We start from the raw sequence: 17,105 nt of genomic DNA, 5'->3' as shown, positions 1-17,105 counted from the left end.
TGTGTGTATGACTAAAACCGGTCTTGGAGTGTCTTCCGTAGGCACATATAGAATTTAGAGACAGCAACGATTTCATTTTGACTGACGACCAGGTCAGCTTTATTAATTACAAGGTTTATCTGAAAAAATGCCATGTAAATTCCTTTAAAAGAGCCTAGAGACTGGGTTCTAAAACTGCTTACCGTATTCTTACTGAGAAAACAAGGGAACAGTAAACAGTCACTCAGTTAAACAGTCTCTCTGTGCCTCAGATTTCTGGCCCATACAATGAAAAAAACAAGAGCAATTACATGATATGGGATGTTGCTAAGATTAAATGAGCCAATGCATTTTAAGAATTTAGACCGGCACCTGACATATAACAAGTACTTATAAAACAAAATTATTTTAAACATTATTTGTACCAAACAGGGTCTGGTTTTATGTAGCTCACCTTTTTTTATGGATTCACTTTTAAAAATGATGAATGACTTACTAAAGATGGAAAGAATACAAATCCTGAACTCGCCCCTATTTTTCTTGCAAAAGAGAGACTTCTATGTCCAAGTTATAATAAAACTTGACTGAAGGCAATGCAAGGTGACAGAGTTGAAATAAAAAAAAACCAATTTGGAGTTAAAAGACACGTCTAAAATACTCGCCAATAACCACTGATAGTGACTGCCATAAGAATCAAGGATGACTTCACTATTATTTACTGACAATTTTATTCATTCATGCTATTCAGGATTTTTAAGCATCTTTTACTGATGCTGATATGCCTCTGAAACTACTCAAGGTTGTTAGGATGTTTCTAAAAATATGATCTAAATGGACAATAGACTCATATATCACAACAAAATGGAATAATAGATAGAAAAACAAATTACCTCTGCTCAATGAAATACCATAAAGCGATGGTAAAAATAACCCAACAGCTTTTAACAGTTTGGTTTTAAAGGTACTCCAGAAAATCTACGTTATATTATTATACTTGGAATTCTGGAAATACATCAGTATAAGGCAGAGGTGATACCAGTTAGAATTTATCTATTTAACTGTAGTTTCTTGTCATTCAAGTGTTATTAAGTGGCTAAATCTATGTGCTTAATGCAGTGCTGGGGCTATAAAAAATACAATAGATGGATATCCCTAAACAATAAACCAGAGATTTTGACAAAGTGAGGCTCTAGGTCCACATTCCTCGCTGGTACAAAGACAGCCAGATCACTCCATATATTGAACACCTGCAACCTACTAGGCCCTTCTAAATGACCACCTTGTTTCTATAGCCCTGCAGATACAGTTATCCCACATGATCACTAATGTAAACTCAAAAAACATACATCTAACCTACTGAGTTGTTTCCAGTAATTGCTAGGTCTCTTGTTGAAATGTTATAGTTTGGGGCAAGAGTATCCATTTTCCTCTATCCTATTTTCATAATTCCACCATGTCTTTATTTATCTTAACCTTCTTCTAAGTTGTTTTAATTCCTTCTTAAAAGAAAGTTCTTACCTAGAAGGCATAGACAAATTAAGACTTACCTTTTTTTTTTCTTTGAAGGAGAAAGAAAACAAAACAAACCTCTATCTAAGCCACATAGGAAGAAAGACCCAGTCTATCAAAGTTCAGTGGCATTTTTAGCACTAATGTCACTGGCATGGAACCAAAGCAATAAAACTAGATTGTGTTTTTTCCCCCAAACTACACCAAATGTTATTAAAATGAAAGCTTCCAGTCTCCTCCAAACTTGTGATCCTGGAACTTACTCAATTTATGCACTACAATTTAAAAGCTTGCAGCGAAAGTATGTCCTTTTTATTTTTTTCTGGCCATCATTTGATGCGTCACTTATTCAGAACGGCAGACATGCAGAATTTATCTTCTCCTCCCTACTGGGAAACACCCAGAGAAAACACTGCCGGTGTAATAGCTCTGTTGTTGTGAGGAAGAGAAAAAAAAAAAAAAAAAAAAAGTCAGGCACTTACAGAGACCGTAGAGCTGGGTGTGTTTGTCCCATAGCCAGAGGAAGGGAGAGAAGCCAACGACCAGCGGCGTCCATCAGTCCTATTGAGAAAGTGAGTTTAGCTTAGGCCAACACTGGCGTACTGTCACATGGGAACCCCAGGGAAACTAAGTATTTTTAGTCAAACAAATGACACAAACATAGTCTGTGAGGATGTGGAAATGTTCAGCAAGGGTCAGGGTAAACAAACATTATACAGTAGGTTGACTTTTACTTAAACTGAATCAATACAACCAAACAAGTAGAAAGTGAATGGGTTGATCCATATTATTGATGTCTCACTAATATATTCTGACAAAATGAATACCAGGGATAATTACAATGGTCAGACTCAGCAGATTCAAATGAATAAGAACAGAAAGGGAGGAGGAAAACACTCTCATCTGGAAGCTGATAACCAGAGCAAATGATCTTTGGAAGGGGCTAACTTCCAGCATGGCACAAGGGCCTGTGGGGACTTTCTTTGCATCCGAAACACTTTCTGCTTATTATTTTCAAGAACAGTTCTACTCATCATGCTTAGGGAAGAAGGGATCATTAGGCTCATGGCTGGCTCAGGCCTGAAGTGTCAAATAACTTTAGCATTAAGTAAGTAACTGACCTTATGCTTAGAATCTCTTAAGAGTTACTGCCTTCGGACATGACCTGGCTTGTTACAGCAAAGCCTCCTGCAGAGTCTTTGAGCATGCAGCCCAGCTCTGGCCAGTTAGCAGTGGGAGCAGAGTGAAACCTTCTCCACCAGTGATAGAACTTAATGCAAAGAGTAAAGTTGTTTGCCTCAGTCTTAGAGGCAAAGCTGGGAGGAGCCATGAAAAGGGTGGTTTTTATCTTTAAGTGATGATAGAATGGGTGGTTTCTCAGTTGGAGTTTGGCTGTGAATAACGGTCATTACAAGGGTCTCAGATGAGTGAATGCAGCAGTAGAAACAATACTGCTGCAAAGGGAAGGGGACACCAGAAAGCAAATTTTCTGAAATCTCTGGCATTCCAGAGCTATTACTTTAAATGCAATTTTGAATAAGACTGTGCCTCAAAAGCCACAGAACATTTTGAATGTTCTATGCAAATTTGTCAAGGGGCAAAAAAAGGAAAAACACACTTTTAAAAAAGCAACATCGCATTTTTAGATCAATAAGACTGCAGTGTCATATATGGACATTTTGTAATTCGTGTTATTACGTTTGTTATTATGTTAACTTGCCAAGCGACAAGAGTGGACAAAATTTACCAGAGATACATTCACAATAAGTTGAAGTTAGGGAATTCAACAACATTAGGCTTGAATTTGAGAAATGTCACAGTTAGATGTCAATGTAAAAAACTGACATTTTAGCCTAAATTTATATTCATGGAAAAATAAAATTATAGGCTGCCATGGATGTAACCTCCAATAAATGCAAATGGTCCACAAAGACAAAACGGAAAAATTCAAGTGGACAAATCACAGAACTACTACAATGTTAAGATTTTAGTAAAATTTACCTGTCATTTCTGTACCATGATTGGAGTACAATTGAATCAAGTATGTTAAAAAAAAGAAGCAAAATAAGATGTATGTAAATATACCAGATAAAAGAAATTGAGATAAGTTATATGTTCTTTTGAAATACTTTTAAACAACTGAAAATGTTAATGATTTAAGAAGAAAGTAATTGTAATAACATGCTTATAAAGATACTTGATTATTAAATGGACACTGGTTGATATTATTTTATTTGGATACTTATTAAAGAGTTAAGAATCCATACCTGCACTATGTATTTTAAACACCTCCAATTTGATAAAGTAAGAAAAGGATATGATTTTAAAAGAATTATTCAGTCCATTTAATAGCAATTATCAGAAACTAGTCTCTGGAAAGAGTGAGGGACACTATTTCTCCCCACCATGATTTTGTTTTGTGATTCATTAACTCTCCTTCCCCTCAGATATCAATGAACATATTTCAGATGAATGAGCAATTCCAAGAGAAGACATGTTCTTATTAGTTCTGAAGCATAAATTACATTTGCTTGCTCCGGAAAACACATAACTAGAAAGATGTTTAAACAAGAATGTGCTCAGTACTCTGTACAGCCACGGCCCAGAAATAATTTACAACTCATAAAGTTCCCTAAGTTGTCTGTGTCTATTTACTCAAATGGAGCACAAAGGACCACTGCATTTTCATCACCATGACAACTGCACATCAGAAGTTGCTATACATGCTATCTACAGTACTTAAGAGAGAACATGCCCCTTTTTCAAGAAAGCTATCACACCAGTACAGTTTGGATCCTGCTAACAATGTTGTCTTTTCTTTGCAGTAGCTACCAATAAAATGTTATAGGAAGACAAGACTACATTCTTGCCAATGCAACAAGCCTTTTTTGAAAAGAGTCTTTTTCCTTGTGGGTGGGAATCTTGGTGTTACATTAAATGAAAAAGTAAGAAGGGAAAAACATCTGATGGGAACACGGGACACAAAAAAGATCAGCAAAAAAATAACAACCCTCATTTCAATACCACTCACAAAAATTTAGATTAATATGGTATACAACAAAGAAAGAATGAAAAGTTCCAGTAACAACCTGGCTATTCTAACTGTATAAAGAGGAAGGAGATTTATTGTTATAGTTACCTGGAGTGATACACCGAATATTCTAGTTGATGTTGGAACAAGTTGAACTATGCCAATATAGCTAACTAAAATCTACTCCAGAATTCTGAAGGTGTAACTGGGAGGTTACAATGATCAGACTCAGCAGATCCAAATGAATAAAAACAGAAAGGGAGCAGGAAAAACAGGATCATCTGGAAACTGATAACCAGAGCCAATGATCTTTAGCAGGCCTGACTTCCAGCCCAGTACTCAACAATTGTCTGATGACCTGAACTCAGCAGGCAAGTTTGTTGTAGTAATTTGCTTGTGGAAATACACTTGGAGATTCAACCTAGTGCATAATAACTAGGCAACTAGGAGAGACCCACAACATTTCTTGGAGACCTCTATGTTTCCATCAAAAGTGAAAGCAGTCTGCAATACATAAACTTCCACAACTTCTGGGAAAGGCAGGAGAGTATTTTTAACCTCCATTTTACCACCAGGGAAAAAAGGATTAAGTAGGTCCACAATCAGGTGGATTGTAAATTAATACCATAATTAGCAATGTGAAAATGTTTCCTTGCTCCAGACAAAATCTATACTATGGTTCTCACTTTCATCTTTTATTTTACTTAATAGTAAAAAATTAATTCGATAATTTCACTCTCAAATCTGCATTTGAAAATATAGAAAGCAAGTCTGTGTCATTATACTTTCTAGTCTATACTTGGACTATTTTCTTACAAGGGATGGCTACTAGGGAAGTATTATCACATAAGGTAAGAAAGGTCAGAAAAGATTAATAAGCCAGACTTTTATCCCTTTACCCAAGACTACTTTTTAAAACAGAGCAATATTTCCTCAATTGGACTAAATTTTACAAAACAATAAAATGTGGGAGTCTCAAAATGACATTACTTCTTAAAGGCTCAGCAATGTACACCAAATGGAAGGTAACAGAGGCCTAGGAGTGGAATCTCCATGTTGCCTGAGGAAAAATCAACTCTAAAATGGAGAGAAATATCCCAGACGTTATATAAAAATACACCAATTTGAGTTTTCATAACACAGGGTTCTGTTTACTTGAATAACAGTTTAAAATGATGATCACTCATGTCCTAATCTAAATTAATACTTTTTGAAGAGTGTGGAGGGAGTTCCATTCGGAAATTCACGCAAAATGAACTAGAGGTCTCCTGTGATAATCTCCTGTCACGGTTTATGGTTTATTTGTCAAAAATTAACATGCCGGTGGGGGGGGGGGTTATGTATTTTTTAAATAGCATGGAAACCAGATTCACGTGTCCTTCAGTCACCTATTTAATTATTAGATTCTCTTCATTTTTATAAATCTGCCAGGATTAAGATACTGTGATTTCTGTCATGTTTAAATGCACTCCATGAGATTTCCATTTTTCTTATTACTTATAATAATTAAATGCATTCTCCCCTTTATAGAGATATGTTTTCAAGACTATAGTAAACACTTATTTATCAATTTTTATAGGATATTTTTTCCACTTGGAATAGTAGCACTATTATGAATTAATATTCATTGGGTAAACAGGCTTTCTGGGACCAGTACATTTTCTTACAGTACTAAATAAGCTAAAAAAAGAAAAGCTGGAGCTGGGGGTAAAAACAGTGTATGGGTCTCAGTAAGTTCCCTGGAGATGATGTTTTTATCGCTCTTGTATTGTCCCCATGGTGAGATACATAAAGGCATTTAACACATGATGGGAAACAACTAAACTATGAAAGAACAAACTTTTTTACATTAGATTTATAATGAAATCTTAATTACACAGAACTCTGAAAATGCTGCAACTTTTTTTTTCTAGACTTAGTAATGCAAAATGCATGACATGCTGACAAACGGTCGTTGAGAGCACTGCAAGTTTTGCTGGCTAGTCACATGTGTAAGAACAAGTATTTTTTTTAACCTACCTATATGTCTTTATTAAGTGCTACTTTAATCCACTTCAGGATATAGTTAGGCCTCTGAGGAAAACTGAGCAAATATCTAGGACATTCAGACCATAAACCAAGTTTATCCTGAATACTCAGTAACTTGGCTGAAGGTGCCATTTTGTTTTCTCAGTGTTTTTCCTGGGCAGAGGAGGACAAGCTATGCACATGAGAGGGATGAAGGAGCCCAGGAAGGTGAAGATTTCATCTGACAGGGTGAAGCAGGTGAATTCCACATGCAGAACACAGAAGAGATGACTGTGCACACTCCTCTGACTTGGCTACGTCATAGCAGAAAATCCACAATGAACATGGTGTGACATGACATTGTGTGCCTGCTATCCTCTGAACAATGAAAACACTTCCTCTTGACTCAGTGGTCCCATTATGAGACATCTATCTTTGACGTCTGGTGCCCAATTGCAAACATGATAGGAAGAGAAAGCAGAAAACATCCTATAGCCCATGCATGGCTTTTTCTCAATGGGATCACTAAATTGCTGCCTTGAAACTGTTAAAGCAGGTGTGTTAAAACAAAGCTTTGTGGCAGCCTAAGCTCTTTGGCCAGTGGGGCTTTCCAGAAGGCCTTATAGAATAATGAGCAGGACCTCACAAGGCACGGAGCAGGGGAGGGGGAGAAGCAGGGGAGGGGGAGAAGCAGGCAGGGGGAGAAGCAGGGAGCGGGAGGGGGGACGTGGGATGGGGGGAAAGTGGGGAGGGGGAGAAGGGGAAGTGGGGAGGGAGAGAAGTGGAAGTGGGGAGGGGGAGAAGTGGGGAGGGGGAGAAGTGGGGATGGAAAGAAGTGGGGAGGGGGAGAAGTGGGGATGGAAAGAAGTGGGGAGAGGGAGAAGTGGGGATGGAAAGAAGTGGGGAGGGGGAGAAGTGGGGAGGGGGAGAAGTGGGGATGGAAAGAAGTGGGGAGGGGGAGAAGTGGGGAGGGGGAGAAGTGGGGAGGGGGAGAAGTGGGGAGGGGGAGAAGTGGGGATGGAAAGAAGTGGGGAGGGGGAGAAGTGGGGAGGGGGAGAAGTGGGGATGGAAAGAAGTGGGGAGGGGGAGAAGTGGGGAGGGGGAGAAGTAGGGATGGAAAGAAGTGGGGAGGGGGAGAAGTGGGGAGTGGGAGAAGTGGGGAAGGGGAGAGGAAAATGGGATTCTCTCTATAAGTCCTTATGCCTCCACTCACAAAAAATCCTTACCTCCGTGCAAATGAAAAATGGGCTGAGGCACTGGGGGAGAAATTTCTTGGACTATCTTGAGGGCTATTTCCTAGAGGGAGAGAAAAGAGAAAAATTTACTACATGATTTTGCATATCATTTCCATATCAAGAATTCTCTCCTTAGAAATAAGTTTATTTACATTTCTGTAGAACGTCCTTTCCTCCAATAATGGTTTAGTTTTACCTGGACCAGGGATGGTGGGGTAGGTGAGGGGGAGGAGATGGGGATGGGGGAGCATGAGTTCCAGCACGGCTTTCTAAGTGTGCAAGACACATGAATAAATACTTTCAGCTATATCACCAACCAGGAGTCCTGAATGGATATAACAATACAAATATTTCAATCTGATAGAGTAATGAATATATACAAGTCTTGGTTGTGACCCTCCAGATGCGAACATTTCAATGAGCAGGATGCATGGGTAAGCATATGCTTCAATTGGAGGTGTTTTCCGTTTTAGCAGGCAGCCTTAGTACTTTTTGTTTACAGTAGAATGAATAAGAGTCTGAGTTCCTGAAGATAAATCCTCATATTCTGAACACATATTTTAAAGGTGGATGTGTCAGAACTAGCTGTAAAACACTGTGAAAACCACAGCAGTTTGGACCTATTTCTCAATGACCCAGATCTATCTCAGCATTGCCGAGTGGCTCAAGCAGGATTACCCGTTGTCACTATTTTTCTCAACAATCCCTCTGCTTCTAAGCAGCTGGACTGTGACTGGCCAGGCAACCTCAAAAAGCCACAGCCACACAAAGGCTTGCAGAGCTCATCTTCCCCAGGCCTTCAGGGGTGGTGTGGGGCAGTGATTGCTCGTTGGAAGGAGGGCAGCTCCTCTGGGGCTTGTTACTTTCCCCATTAGCCCACTCAACCTGCTGCTGATCATTGAGAAAGCTTGGCCAGCAGCTGGCGAGGGCAAGTTCAGGACACTCCAGACCACCCTGCTTCCCTCTGCATGTTTAATTAGATTGGCGGAATTGTCTGAGGACCACATGGAACTGTAGCTGGTTTAAATAAGTGGGTAAGGAAAGGCTGCAACGCAATCCTGTACCTTCTAGAAAAAGGAAAAAGAAATCAGGAAGCTACGTTTAATCCCTAAGGGCAAGCCAATTGCCACATTACTGGTTTCTTAATGAAAGTGACTATTGTAATTGGGTGTAAGGAATACAAGATTTTACATCAAAGTCAGTACCTGGCTGTAAAGGTAAACAATTTATTACCAGTGTGCAGAAAGCACAGACTAACACATTAAGGAGGATAAGTTTAGTGTTACCTTGAGGACTTTTGGACTGGCTATATCTCTACTGAAATTTTTCAATTAACTTAAGGTTGCAAATTTTATAGTGATGTCTTCAACAAATGACATTACCTTTATGACAGACAGCACAATCACAGCCAATTAACTGGGAAGTGCTGAGAAGCCCATTTCTTTATGGATAGAGAATCATGAAGTATTTTTCCCCCTGCTGCAATGAAATTTATCATGGCTTTGCATCTGTTATTCCTTGGTCCCCTGGAGAAATGAATTCTGCTTTTACCATCCAGTAATCCAGGATTCATTTTGTCCATTTATCTACACACAGCTAAATTAAGTTCTTTCAACTTCTCTCAATAGCCTTCATCCCCTTTCCCGACACCCCTAATTTAGCTTGTATATTTCTCTTCATATTCCTTTAAAAATCTCAAATTTCAAGATGGCTAAAAATTTTGTTTCCTAAAGTAAATAATCTAATGCCAGAAATATTCATATAAATTTTGTTTTTCAATTGGGAAAAGTGTTCAATTTGCTCACACACCATATAGAGCAAACTACCAGTAAATAATTAGGCATAACACAATAACTGATTATCTGAAGCCAAGACAGTCTAAGAACAATCCCTGCTACACCTATTCACTTAAAATGAAATCATAAGGCCAATGAAACCTGGCACCAAATTCTTAGCCCTGTGTTCTTTGTAAATAAAACACTATACCTGGAGATTGCAATGTGATCAACTAGAACAACAGAGAGCTTATTAATATATATTTTTTAATCTGAAGAAGGAAGAAACAAGGAATTGACTTAAAACCCTTTTCACTTTTAGGGATATTAGTGAATGGTCCCCATGCTGACCCATCATCTTCAGGAAGAATGGGCAGAGATATAGATAAAGAGGTGAATTGAACTCTGCTCTAAAAAATAAACAACAACAACAACAAAAAAAACAAGGCTGCCATTAACCATTTCCCATATTCAGATTTTGCCTTTGCATCTTAGGCTGCCTTTCTAGGTCCATTGCTTGAACATTTTCCTCATTTTCTTCTCATCTACTACACTGCTGTAAAACCTAACTTAAATTCCCATATCTTCAACTTCAAGACTATAGAGGTGTTGGTTCTATCTTACTAATCGCAGATGTTCCTGTTTCATGTCAGACCAAAAAGCTAAATTAAAATGCAAATATATATATATATGTATACACACACACACATACACATACACACATGAATTATCATTAAGGCTCTTAACTGTCAGAGGATATTAGAGAAAATGAGTGAGAGTGATATGGGCTAGAGCAACAGATAATTCCTTGAGGACAAGGGACTCTAGCTCAATTTGAGGGCAGTTTAGCAGGTTTTAGGTAAGAGGAGAAACAGAAGGCGACTTCAGGAAGGAGTCAGAAACAACCCAAACCCAGTAGGGCAAGGCAGTCGAGACAGTTTCTCTGGCTGAAGGGAATTCAGACTGGGAAAGCCAATGAGCTGTGTTTATTGGTACTGATTAGTTAGAGGCTTTAAGAAACACTTGGAGGCAAGAGAGAGGTGCCAGAGGTTCTAAGCTGGCCTGAGTGTAACTGGTATGGGTGGCCAGGGGAGTAGCAGAGGAGGAGGGACCTAGACCAGGACATGGAAGGTCAATAGAAAGGATATTCTGGTGGACAAACCAAGCATAGTCGTTAGCGGATTGGAAACAAGTGAAAAAGGATACAGGCTAAAAAAGTGACTGATGTTTCCAATGTGGGTAGATTGGGAAAATGACTGACCCTCTAATAGGAAATTTTGGGAGAGAAATGGAGTGGTGGTGGTAACAGAAGAAAAGGGTAAATTAGCATTCTATAGACTTCTGTGTTACTTATTACAGAAATTCCTCCATTTTCCTTAGGGAGGAATTATAAGACTAGCAGATTAGGCAGGTATAAGTCAATCTCTGAAGTCTTTGTTCTTATTTGAAATAAAAATTGATTCCTACTCAGTCTCTGAAGACTTAGCAATACTATTTTGTTATACAGTGATCAAAATACTGCTAATTTAGAACAGGCCAAATTATAAAGCACATATTATATATTCTAAACTCAGCAATGAGGACTTGACTGCTGTGCACATGCACAGTGCTTCCCCAGGATGAGAGTAAGAAGGAGTGAAACCCGAGTCCTATACATGACCTTCACTCCTCATAGCACTGCTCTCTGAATTCATCCACCCATCTGCAAAGCAATACCTGAGAGACTCCCAAATGAAAACTGGTGCCAGTTAATTCTCTGCCCATATGTGCAGCACTTGCTTATAACTAAAATCCTGCTGCTCCCAGGGATTTGCTGGCTCTTGGATGTTTGAGTGCTAGGACACTTTATAGACTGCTGGTATCGCTGCTGCTGTTTCTGACCTGGTAAAGTAAACCTTAGTAGTGGTCAGGCATTAGGTAGGTAATTAACTCCATGATCCCCCTGGGGAACTAGCATGGCTAATTCATAAGCAGTGTAGGAAAAACATACTTTACCTAACGGTACTACACAGGGTGCCTCATTTTAGCGACAGCTATTGTTAAGAAAGTGATTTCCAGATTAATTAAATTGTTTGATTGCTTTGTAATTAGATTGGAGAAGTCCTGTGTCTTCGCCACATAGAAGCTGCAAATCTTTTTAAAAGGCATATGCTATGCCCTCTATAGATTATTAATGTGCTTTTAATAGCTGTCTGTTTGTGAAATGATAGTTACTGATAGCTTGAATTTCTATCAGGACTGGGGGAATCCAAGAATTAATGATAATTGCCATTTAAACTCCTGGTGGATCAAGGAGTAAGCCCCCATTTGAATCCTTGTTGTCATTATTTGATGATCCCCTTAAATGAGGTGTGACATTTGCACCATAACAATCAGTGCTGTGTTTCTTATTGCTTTGTTGGAGATTCCTGGCAAATGGACACTGCTTAAAAACCCTGAAACCAAACTTCACAGAATCAAACCTAGGATCTCCTTGTATGATGAATACCAGCAGATAAAGTGGGCACTGGAACACGATGCAGGAACCTCAACCTGAGTGAACTCTAAAATAACAGTTCCGTTCCCCCTGAGAACTTTGAGTCTATCTCACCAGACCCAGACAGGTGACTCATGAAAAGAGCTAGGAATCTCCCTTTCATTTAGACACCTGTCTCAAACTGGTTCCTCTCCAGATATAATTGTAGACTATTAATTAAACCTGGGCAGCTGTTTCAACTCTAAGCAGCCAAGAAAAAAACCTTGATTGGCCATCAGTGGAATTCTCTGGGTAAGTTGTCAAGTGTTCACAGGCAGGCCAATGAATAGAAGTAGACTCATATACTTAAGTTTCAAGTAAAGACAGAATTATACACAATGAATCAAGGCTTTCTTATAGTCTGGGCTCCCTGAATCTTTGGTTTTTCCTGTCCCTGTCTTATTGACCCTTCCATAGCTATAGCACCATTACTCACTGCTTGACTGATTGAGCCAACAAATATTTACTAATCATCTGCTCTATAGAGAGGGATAACATGATTTTATTTACATTTTAGAAAGAGCCTTCTAGCTGTTCTGTGGCCAGCGGCAAGAACAGCTAGAAGAAGAACTTTAAGCAGGCAAGAGTGGAAGCAGGGGGATGAGTTAGGAGGCTACCAGCACAGACAAGGTAAGACAGATGGTGATTTAGATAGGGTGATTGAAGAGCTGTTATGTTTTGGCAGCGGAGCCAATGGGATTTGCTGAAAAATGGGATTGAGTGGAACAAAGGGGAAAAGAACACAAAGACTTCAAGATTTTAGAAGCAAATGGGTATATGGTGGCATTAATTGAGATAGAGAAGACGGAGGGAGAATATAGTTCATCAGTGTGAGAGAGAATTAAGGGCAAAACTTGAACAGCTGGGCAAGCTTTAGTCGTTTTTACTTATAGAGGTTCCACATAAAATAATTTCAAATATATTAAATGTGCTCATAGTCCACAATTATGCAATTATATGTAACAATGTTACATTTAATTGCAGTTCTCATAGGTAACATTTAGACTACCTAAACATTTAAGAATCCCGTTACAATTTTCTTATTGTACATTAGAGCAAATAACATTTTTAAATCTCATATTATTTAATGCATAATGAATTTCATGGCCCTAATCTATTTCAGGCATTCAAACCAGTCAACAATGCTAAGTAAAATATTTGTAGAGAAGAAAAATTCTACAGGCTAAATATTAAAGTTTGGATAATGATCATTTTAATCATTCTGTCTCCTGTCCCCATAAGTAAAACTAAATGGAATATAACAATAGGCAGACAATATTCCACTTCTCTCTTTCTCTAAATAATTTATAACTGTAAGTGATGGTAAGGGATAAACTCCAGTTATACATCTAGATACACAAAAAGTGTACTACATCTAGATACACAAAAAGTGTACTTTGAGTTCTCAGTGTCTAATCTCGTCTCTGTTATATAGCAAACTGAAAATAGTTTTTTTCTACTTTAATAATTATTTATTAAGTTCTTTTTATGCACAGGGCTTTCAGCTATCTGCTAGAACAGATCATAGATGAACACAATGTAAAGAGCTAAACATCTACTGATAGATACAGATGTGTATATCCAACTCCAAACTCAGTTCGTGAAATCAATTCTGGATCCTTATCCATGTGACAAAGAAACTTTCTTAAATCAACGCTCTTAAATATACTTACTTTTTAAGAAAACCCTGCCAATAACAACAGATACAGAAAATGTACTGTTTCACAATAGACTGTTGATAAATGGACATACATGTAATGTTTTCTAAGGAATGACTGATGAGGTTATAGACAGAAAAACATGTAGGGAGTTGAAGAGAGACCCAATAAGAGGTCAATTTCTTGTCATAAGACTCGCACAATACCCATTGTCTCCATTTCATGAAGCTGTTTCTCTGGAACTTGTGTATTGTATTTGAAATGCTGTGGCATTGACAGGAAACCCTTGGAGATGTGTTATAATGGGTTCTGGAGAATGTTTTAGCTTTTCATTGACCCTTCTCCTTATTACTCTGAATTGATGTCACATCTCAAGGTGATCCCAAGTAAAGACTGGTGAATGTCAAGAGTGATGAAGAAAGTTGATTTTAAGTTCTATGTTTTCCTCCCATCTACAGTAATTCATCTTCCTAGCAACAGAGAAGAGATTACTTTTACCCCTTGTTTAAAGTTACTGAGCAGCATTTGTAAAGTCAAGGAAGGGAGGTAAGAACATAGCCACTGTAACAGATATTCCTAAGCTTCATGCAATTTCATGAAACTTGATTCATTCTATTAATCTTACATAATTAATTATAGACTGAATCTAGATAAAACTCTGAGTTAAAGAATGTAACCTAATGCGTTCGTATTTTTTTTTTCTATCTTACATGAAGGGATTTAATTCCTTAACATAATTAGACACAAAGAATTCCCCCTTTTTCCTAGAAGGGTGGATATTACCAGGAAATGGGTTTTTCTCAGACTGTTTGTTTCAACTGCTGAGTAATTTCTAGTCAAAGAGAAAGTATTTAAATGAAACACATATCCATATAACTTTCTAAATGCCATCTAAAGGTATTCTCTATTATAAATCTCTTTCTTTTGGCTGTTAAAAAATAAATACTAAATTTAATGTGGCCCCATTAACAAATGCTAAACGTTTTGTTTGCCTCTGGTACACATGAATTCCATCTGGAAGAAGCAAAATATGTGCAAAGGTGTTTTCTTTTTCCTTTTAAGTTAATCATTTTTCAATTTCTAACTTCAGAAGTGTGTTCAGATTTAAAGGATCAAAAGCACTTAACCCTGTTGCTTCATAATAAAATGTGATGTGCCAAGAATCTATCAAATCAGAATTCTGACTTTTCAGTTCCCACAAACCACACAGGAAATCTTGGAAACTCTTGGCCTGTAGATATTTATTCCTCTAATATTTTTCTCACACTCACTTCCTCCATTTCCTTAGATCAATAAACAGGTGTCAATGGGAACTGCATATCAGAATCACCTTTGAAGCTTTAAAAATGCTAACACCCAGGCCCTATCCCAACCTCCCTTTTTGGTGACTTTTTATTTTAATATTTCAAATTTAGAGGAAAGTTGTAAGAATAGTACAGAGAGCTTCTGCTCTCTTTACTCAGATTCACCTGTTTAACATTTACAATTACTTTATTACTATTTCTCTCCATATTTTTAAATTTGGATTTTAATATTATTTAAATAAGTCAGAAACATGGTCTTATAACTCTAAATTTTTGTATATATGTCCTATGACCAAGGACATCCTCTTACATGCCCACAGTCCGATTTTCAAAATTAGGGAATACAATATTGATACAATGTTATTATCTAATCTGCACTCCATATTTACATTTAATCTCACCAATTGTCCAAATAATGTCCTTTAGAGCTATTCTCTTCTCTTGATTTAGTATCTGATCCAGCATCTCACATTGCATTTAGTTGCTATGTCTCTCTGGTTTCATTCAGTCTGAAACAGTTCCTCAATTGTACCTCTGTCTTAATGCCCTTGACACTTTTAAAGATTGCATGTAGGCTGGCCATGGCGGCTCACGCCTGTAATCCCAGTACTTTGGGAGGCCAAAGCAGGTGGATCACCAGGTCAAGAGATGCAGACCATCCTGGCCAACATGGTGAAACCCCATCAAAAATTAGCTGGGCGTGGTGGCGTGTGCCTGTAGTCCCAGCTACTCAGGAGGCTGAGGCAGGAGAATCGCTTGCACCCCGGAGGCAGAAGTTGCAGTGAGCTGAGATTGCGCCACTGCACTCCAGCCTGACGACAGAGTGAGACTCCGTCTCAAAAAAAAAAAGATTGCAGGTAGTTGTTTTGCAGAATGTCCCTCAATTTGGGTTACATAGTATTTCCTTATAACTAGATTCAGTTTATGAAATTTGTGGGGGAGCAATATCATGTAAGTGATGAAGTATCTTTCTCAGTGTAACATACCCAGAGGTACATGAGATTGATTTATCTTGCTATCGATAACTTTGGTCACATGGCTAAGGTGGTGTCCACCAGTTCTTCACTGTCAAGTTATTATTTTTCCCTTTGTGATTAATCCCAGGCACTTTCTGAAACACATTTAAAATGTCATTACAAGTAATAGAAAAATTGCCATCTTATTTACACAACATTAGCTTTCCATATAATGTCTGGGGCATAGAAATTTTATTTTCACAAAAGTATGCTTTATCACACTAGAATATTTAAAAATCAAATACTATATATGTCAACATTTGAAAAAAATTATTTTTCTAGTTTTGGAGGTGCAGGTGCAGTTGTGTTACAGAGATATATTACATAGTGGTGAATTTGGCCCACCCCTTTTAAATGAGATAATTCTAATGTGCCAGCCAGGGTTGAGAACCACAGCCTCAGAATTTCTTGTATACTGTAAATTATGTTCTAAGCTTCCACTTGTCCCTGAGAGTTCTGAACCAGGAAGTCTTAACATTTTTTTTTCACTTCCCTATTTCCTCCCGTAATTCAGCATCTCTTCTTCCTTGTCTCAATCATACTAGTTCGATGCCTGTTTTACATTCACCTCACTTTGACCTCTAAGTATTCTCAAAACAGCATTAAGACCTGAAATTCCTTCCCTATCAAACCAAACAAATAGTATATCATACCATGTCAATTATCCAGAAGTCCCAAATGCCCACAGGTATCCTCCTGGGTTAGGCAGGTACATAACCTCCCCCACCGCAAATCCTATTGCTACTCTTACCCAATTATATGCACAGTTTTCCCTTCCCTCTAAAATAGGAACCCCTCCCCACATGCTAAGCTTCTATTGCTCCTGTGTTCCTGGGTTAAGATTTAAAACCTCTGTTAAAAATACATATATAATATATACAATTATATACAATATTATATAATATATATAATGAAAGAAAACATTAATTAACCATGTTTACATTTTCACTATCAACTTTACTCATGTTTGTTCAAACCAGTTTCCATTTTAATCATACCTAACAAACATGAATATTTGACTTAAAATCTGTGCATCTCATGCTTGCTTTCATTTTTTTTGAGGCAGAATGCCTATT

The 17,105-nt window shown here is 37.9% G+C and overlaps 1 protein-coding gene across 19 annotated transcripts in view; it reads right to left on the bottom strand.

The window, feature by feature from the left end:
- The window catches only part of MAST4 (microtubule associated serine/threonine kinase family member 4), a 569,328-nt gene that overhangs the window by 72,374 nt on the left and 479,849 nt on the right, over window positions 1-17,105 (bottom strand). For 18 of the 19 annotated variants that reach the window (XM_054556424.2, XM_054556425.2, XM_054556427.2 and 15 more), the window contains 2 exons: window positions 7,753-7,822; window positions 1,971-2,049 (listed from right to left, as the gene is read on the bottom strand). In XM_054556424.2, coding sequence (XP_054412399.2) covers window positions 1,971-2,049; window positions 7,753-7,822 — 149 coding nt within the window. Of the gene's footprint in view, window positions 1-1,751; window positions 1,908-1,970; window positions 2,050-7,752; window positions 7,823-17,105 lie in introns of those variants that run through there. The other variant, XM_063724130.1, reaches the window with a different exon arrangement.

Source organism: Pongo abelii, chromosome 4 (genome assembly GCF_028885655.2).
Source record: "Pongo abelii isolate AG06213 chromosome 4, NHGRI_mPonAbe1-v2.0_pri, whole genome shotgun sequence".
Taxonomy (NCBI): domain Eukaryota; kingdom Metazoa; phylum Chordata; class Mammalia; order Primates; family Hominidae; genus Pongo; species Pongo abelii.
The sequence above is the reverse complement of the archived record's forward strand: the minus strand, read 5'-3'. Positions and strand labels throughout refer to the sequence as shown.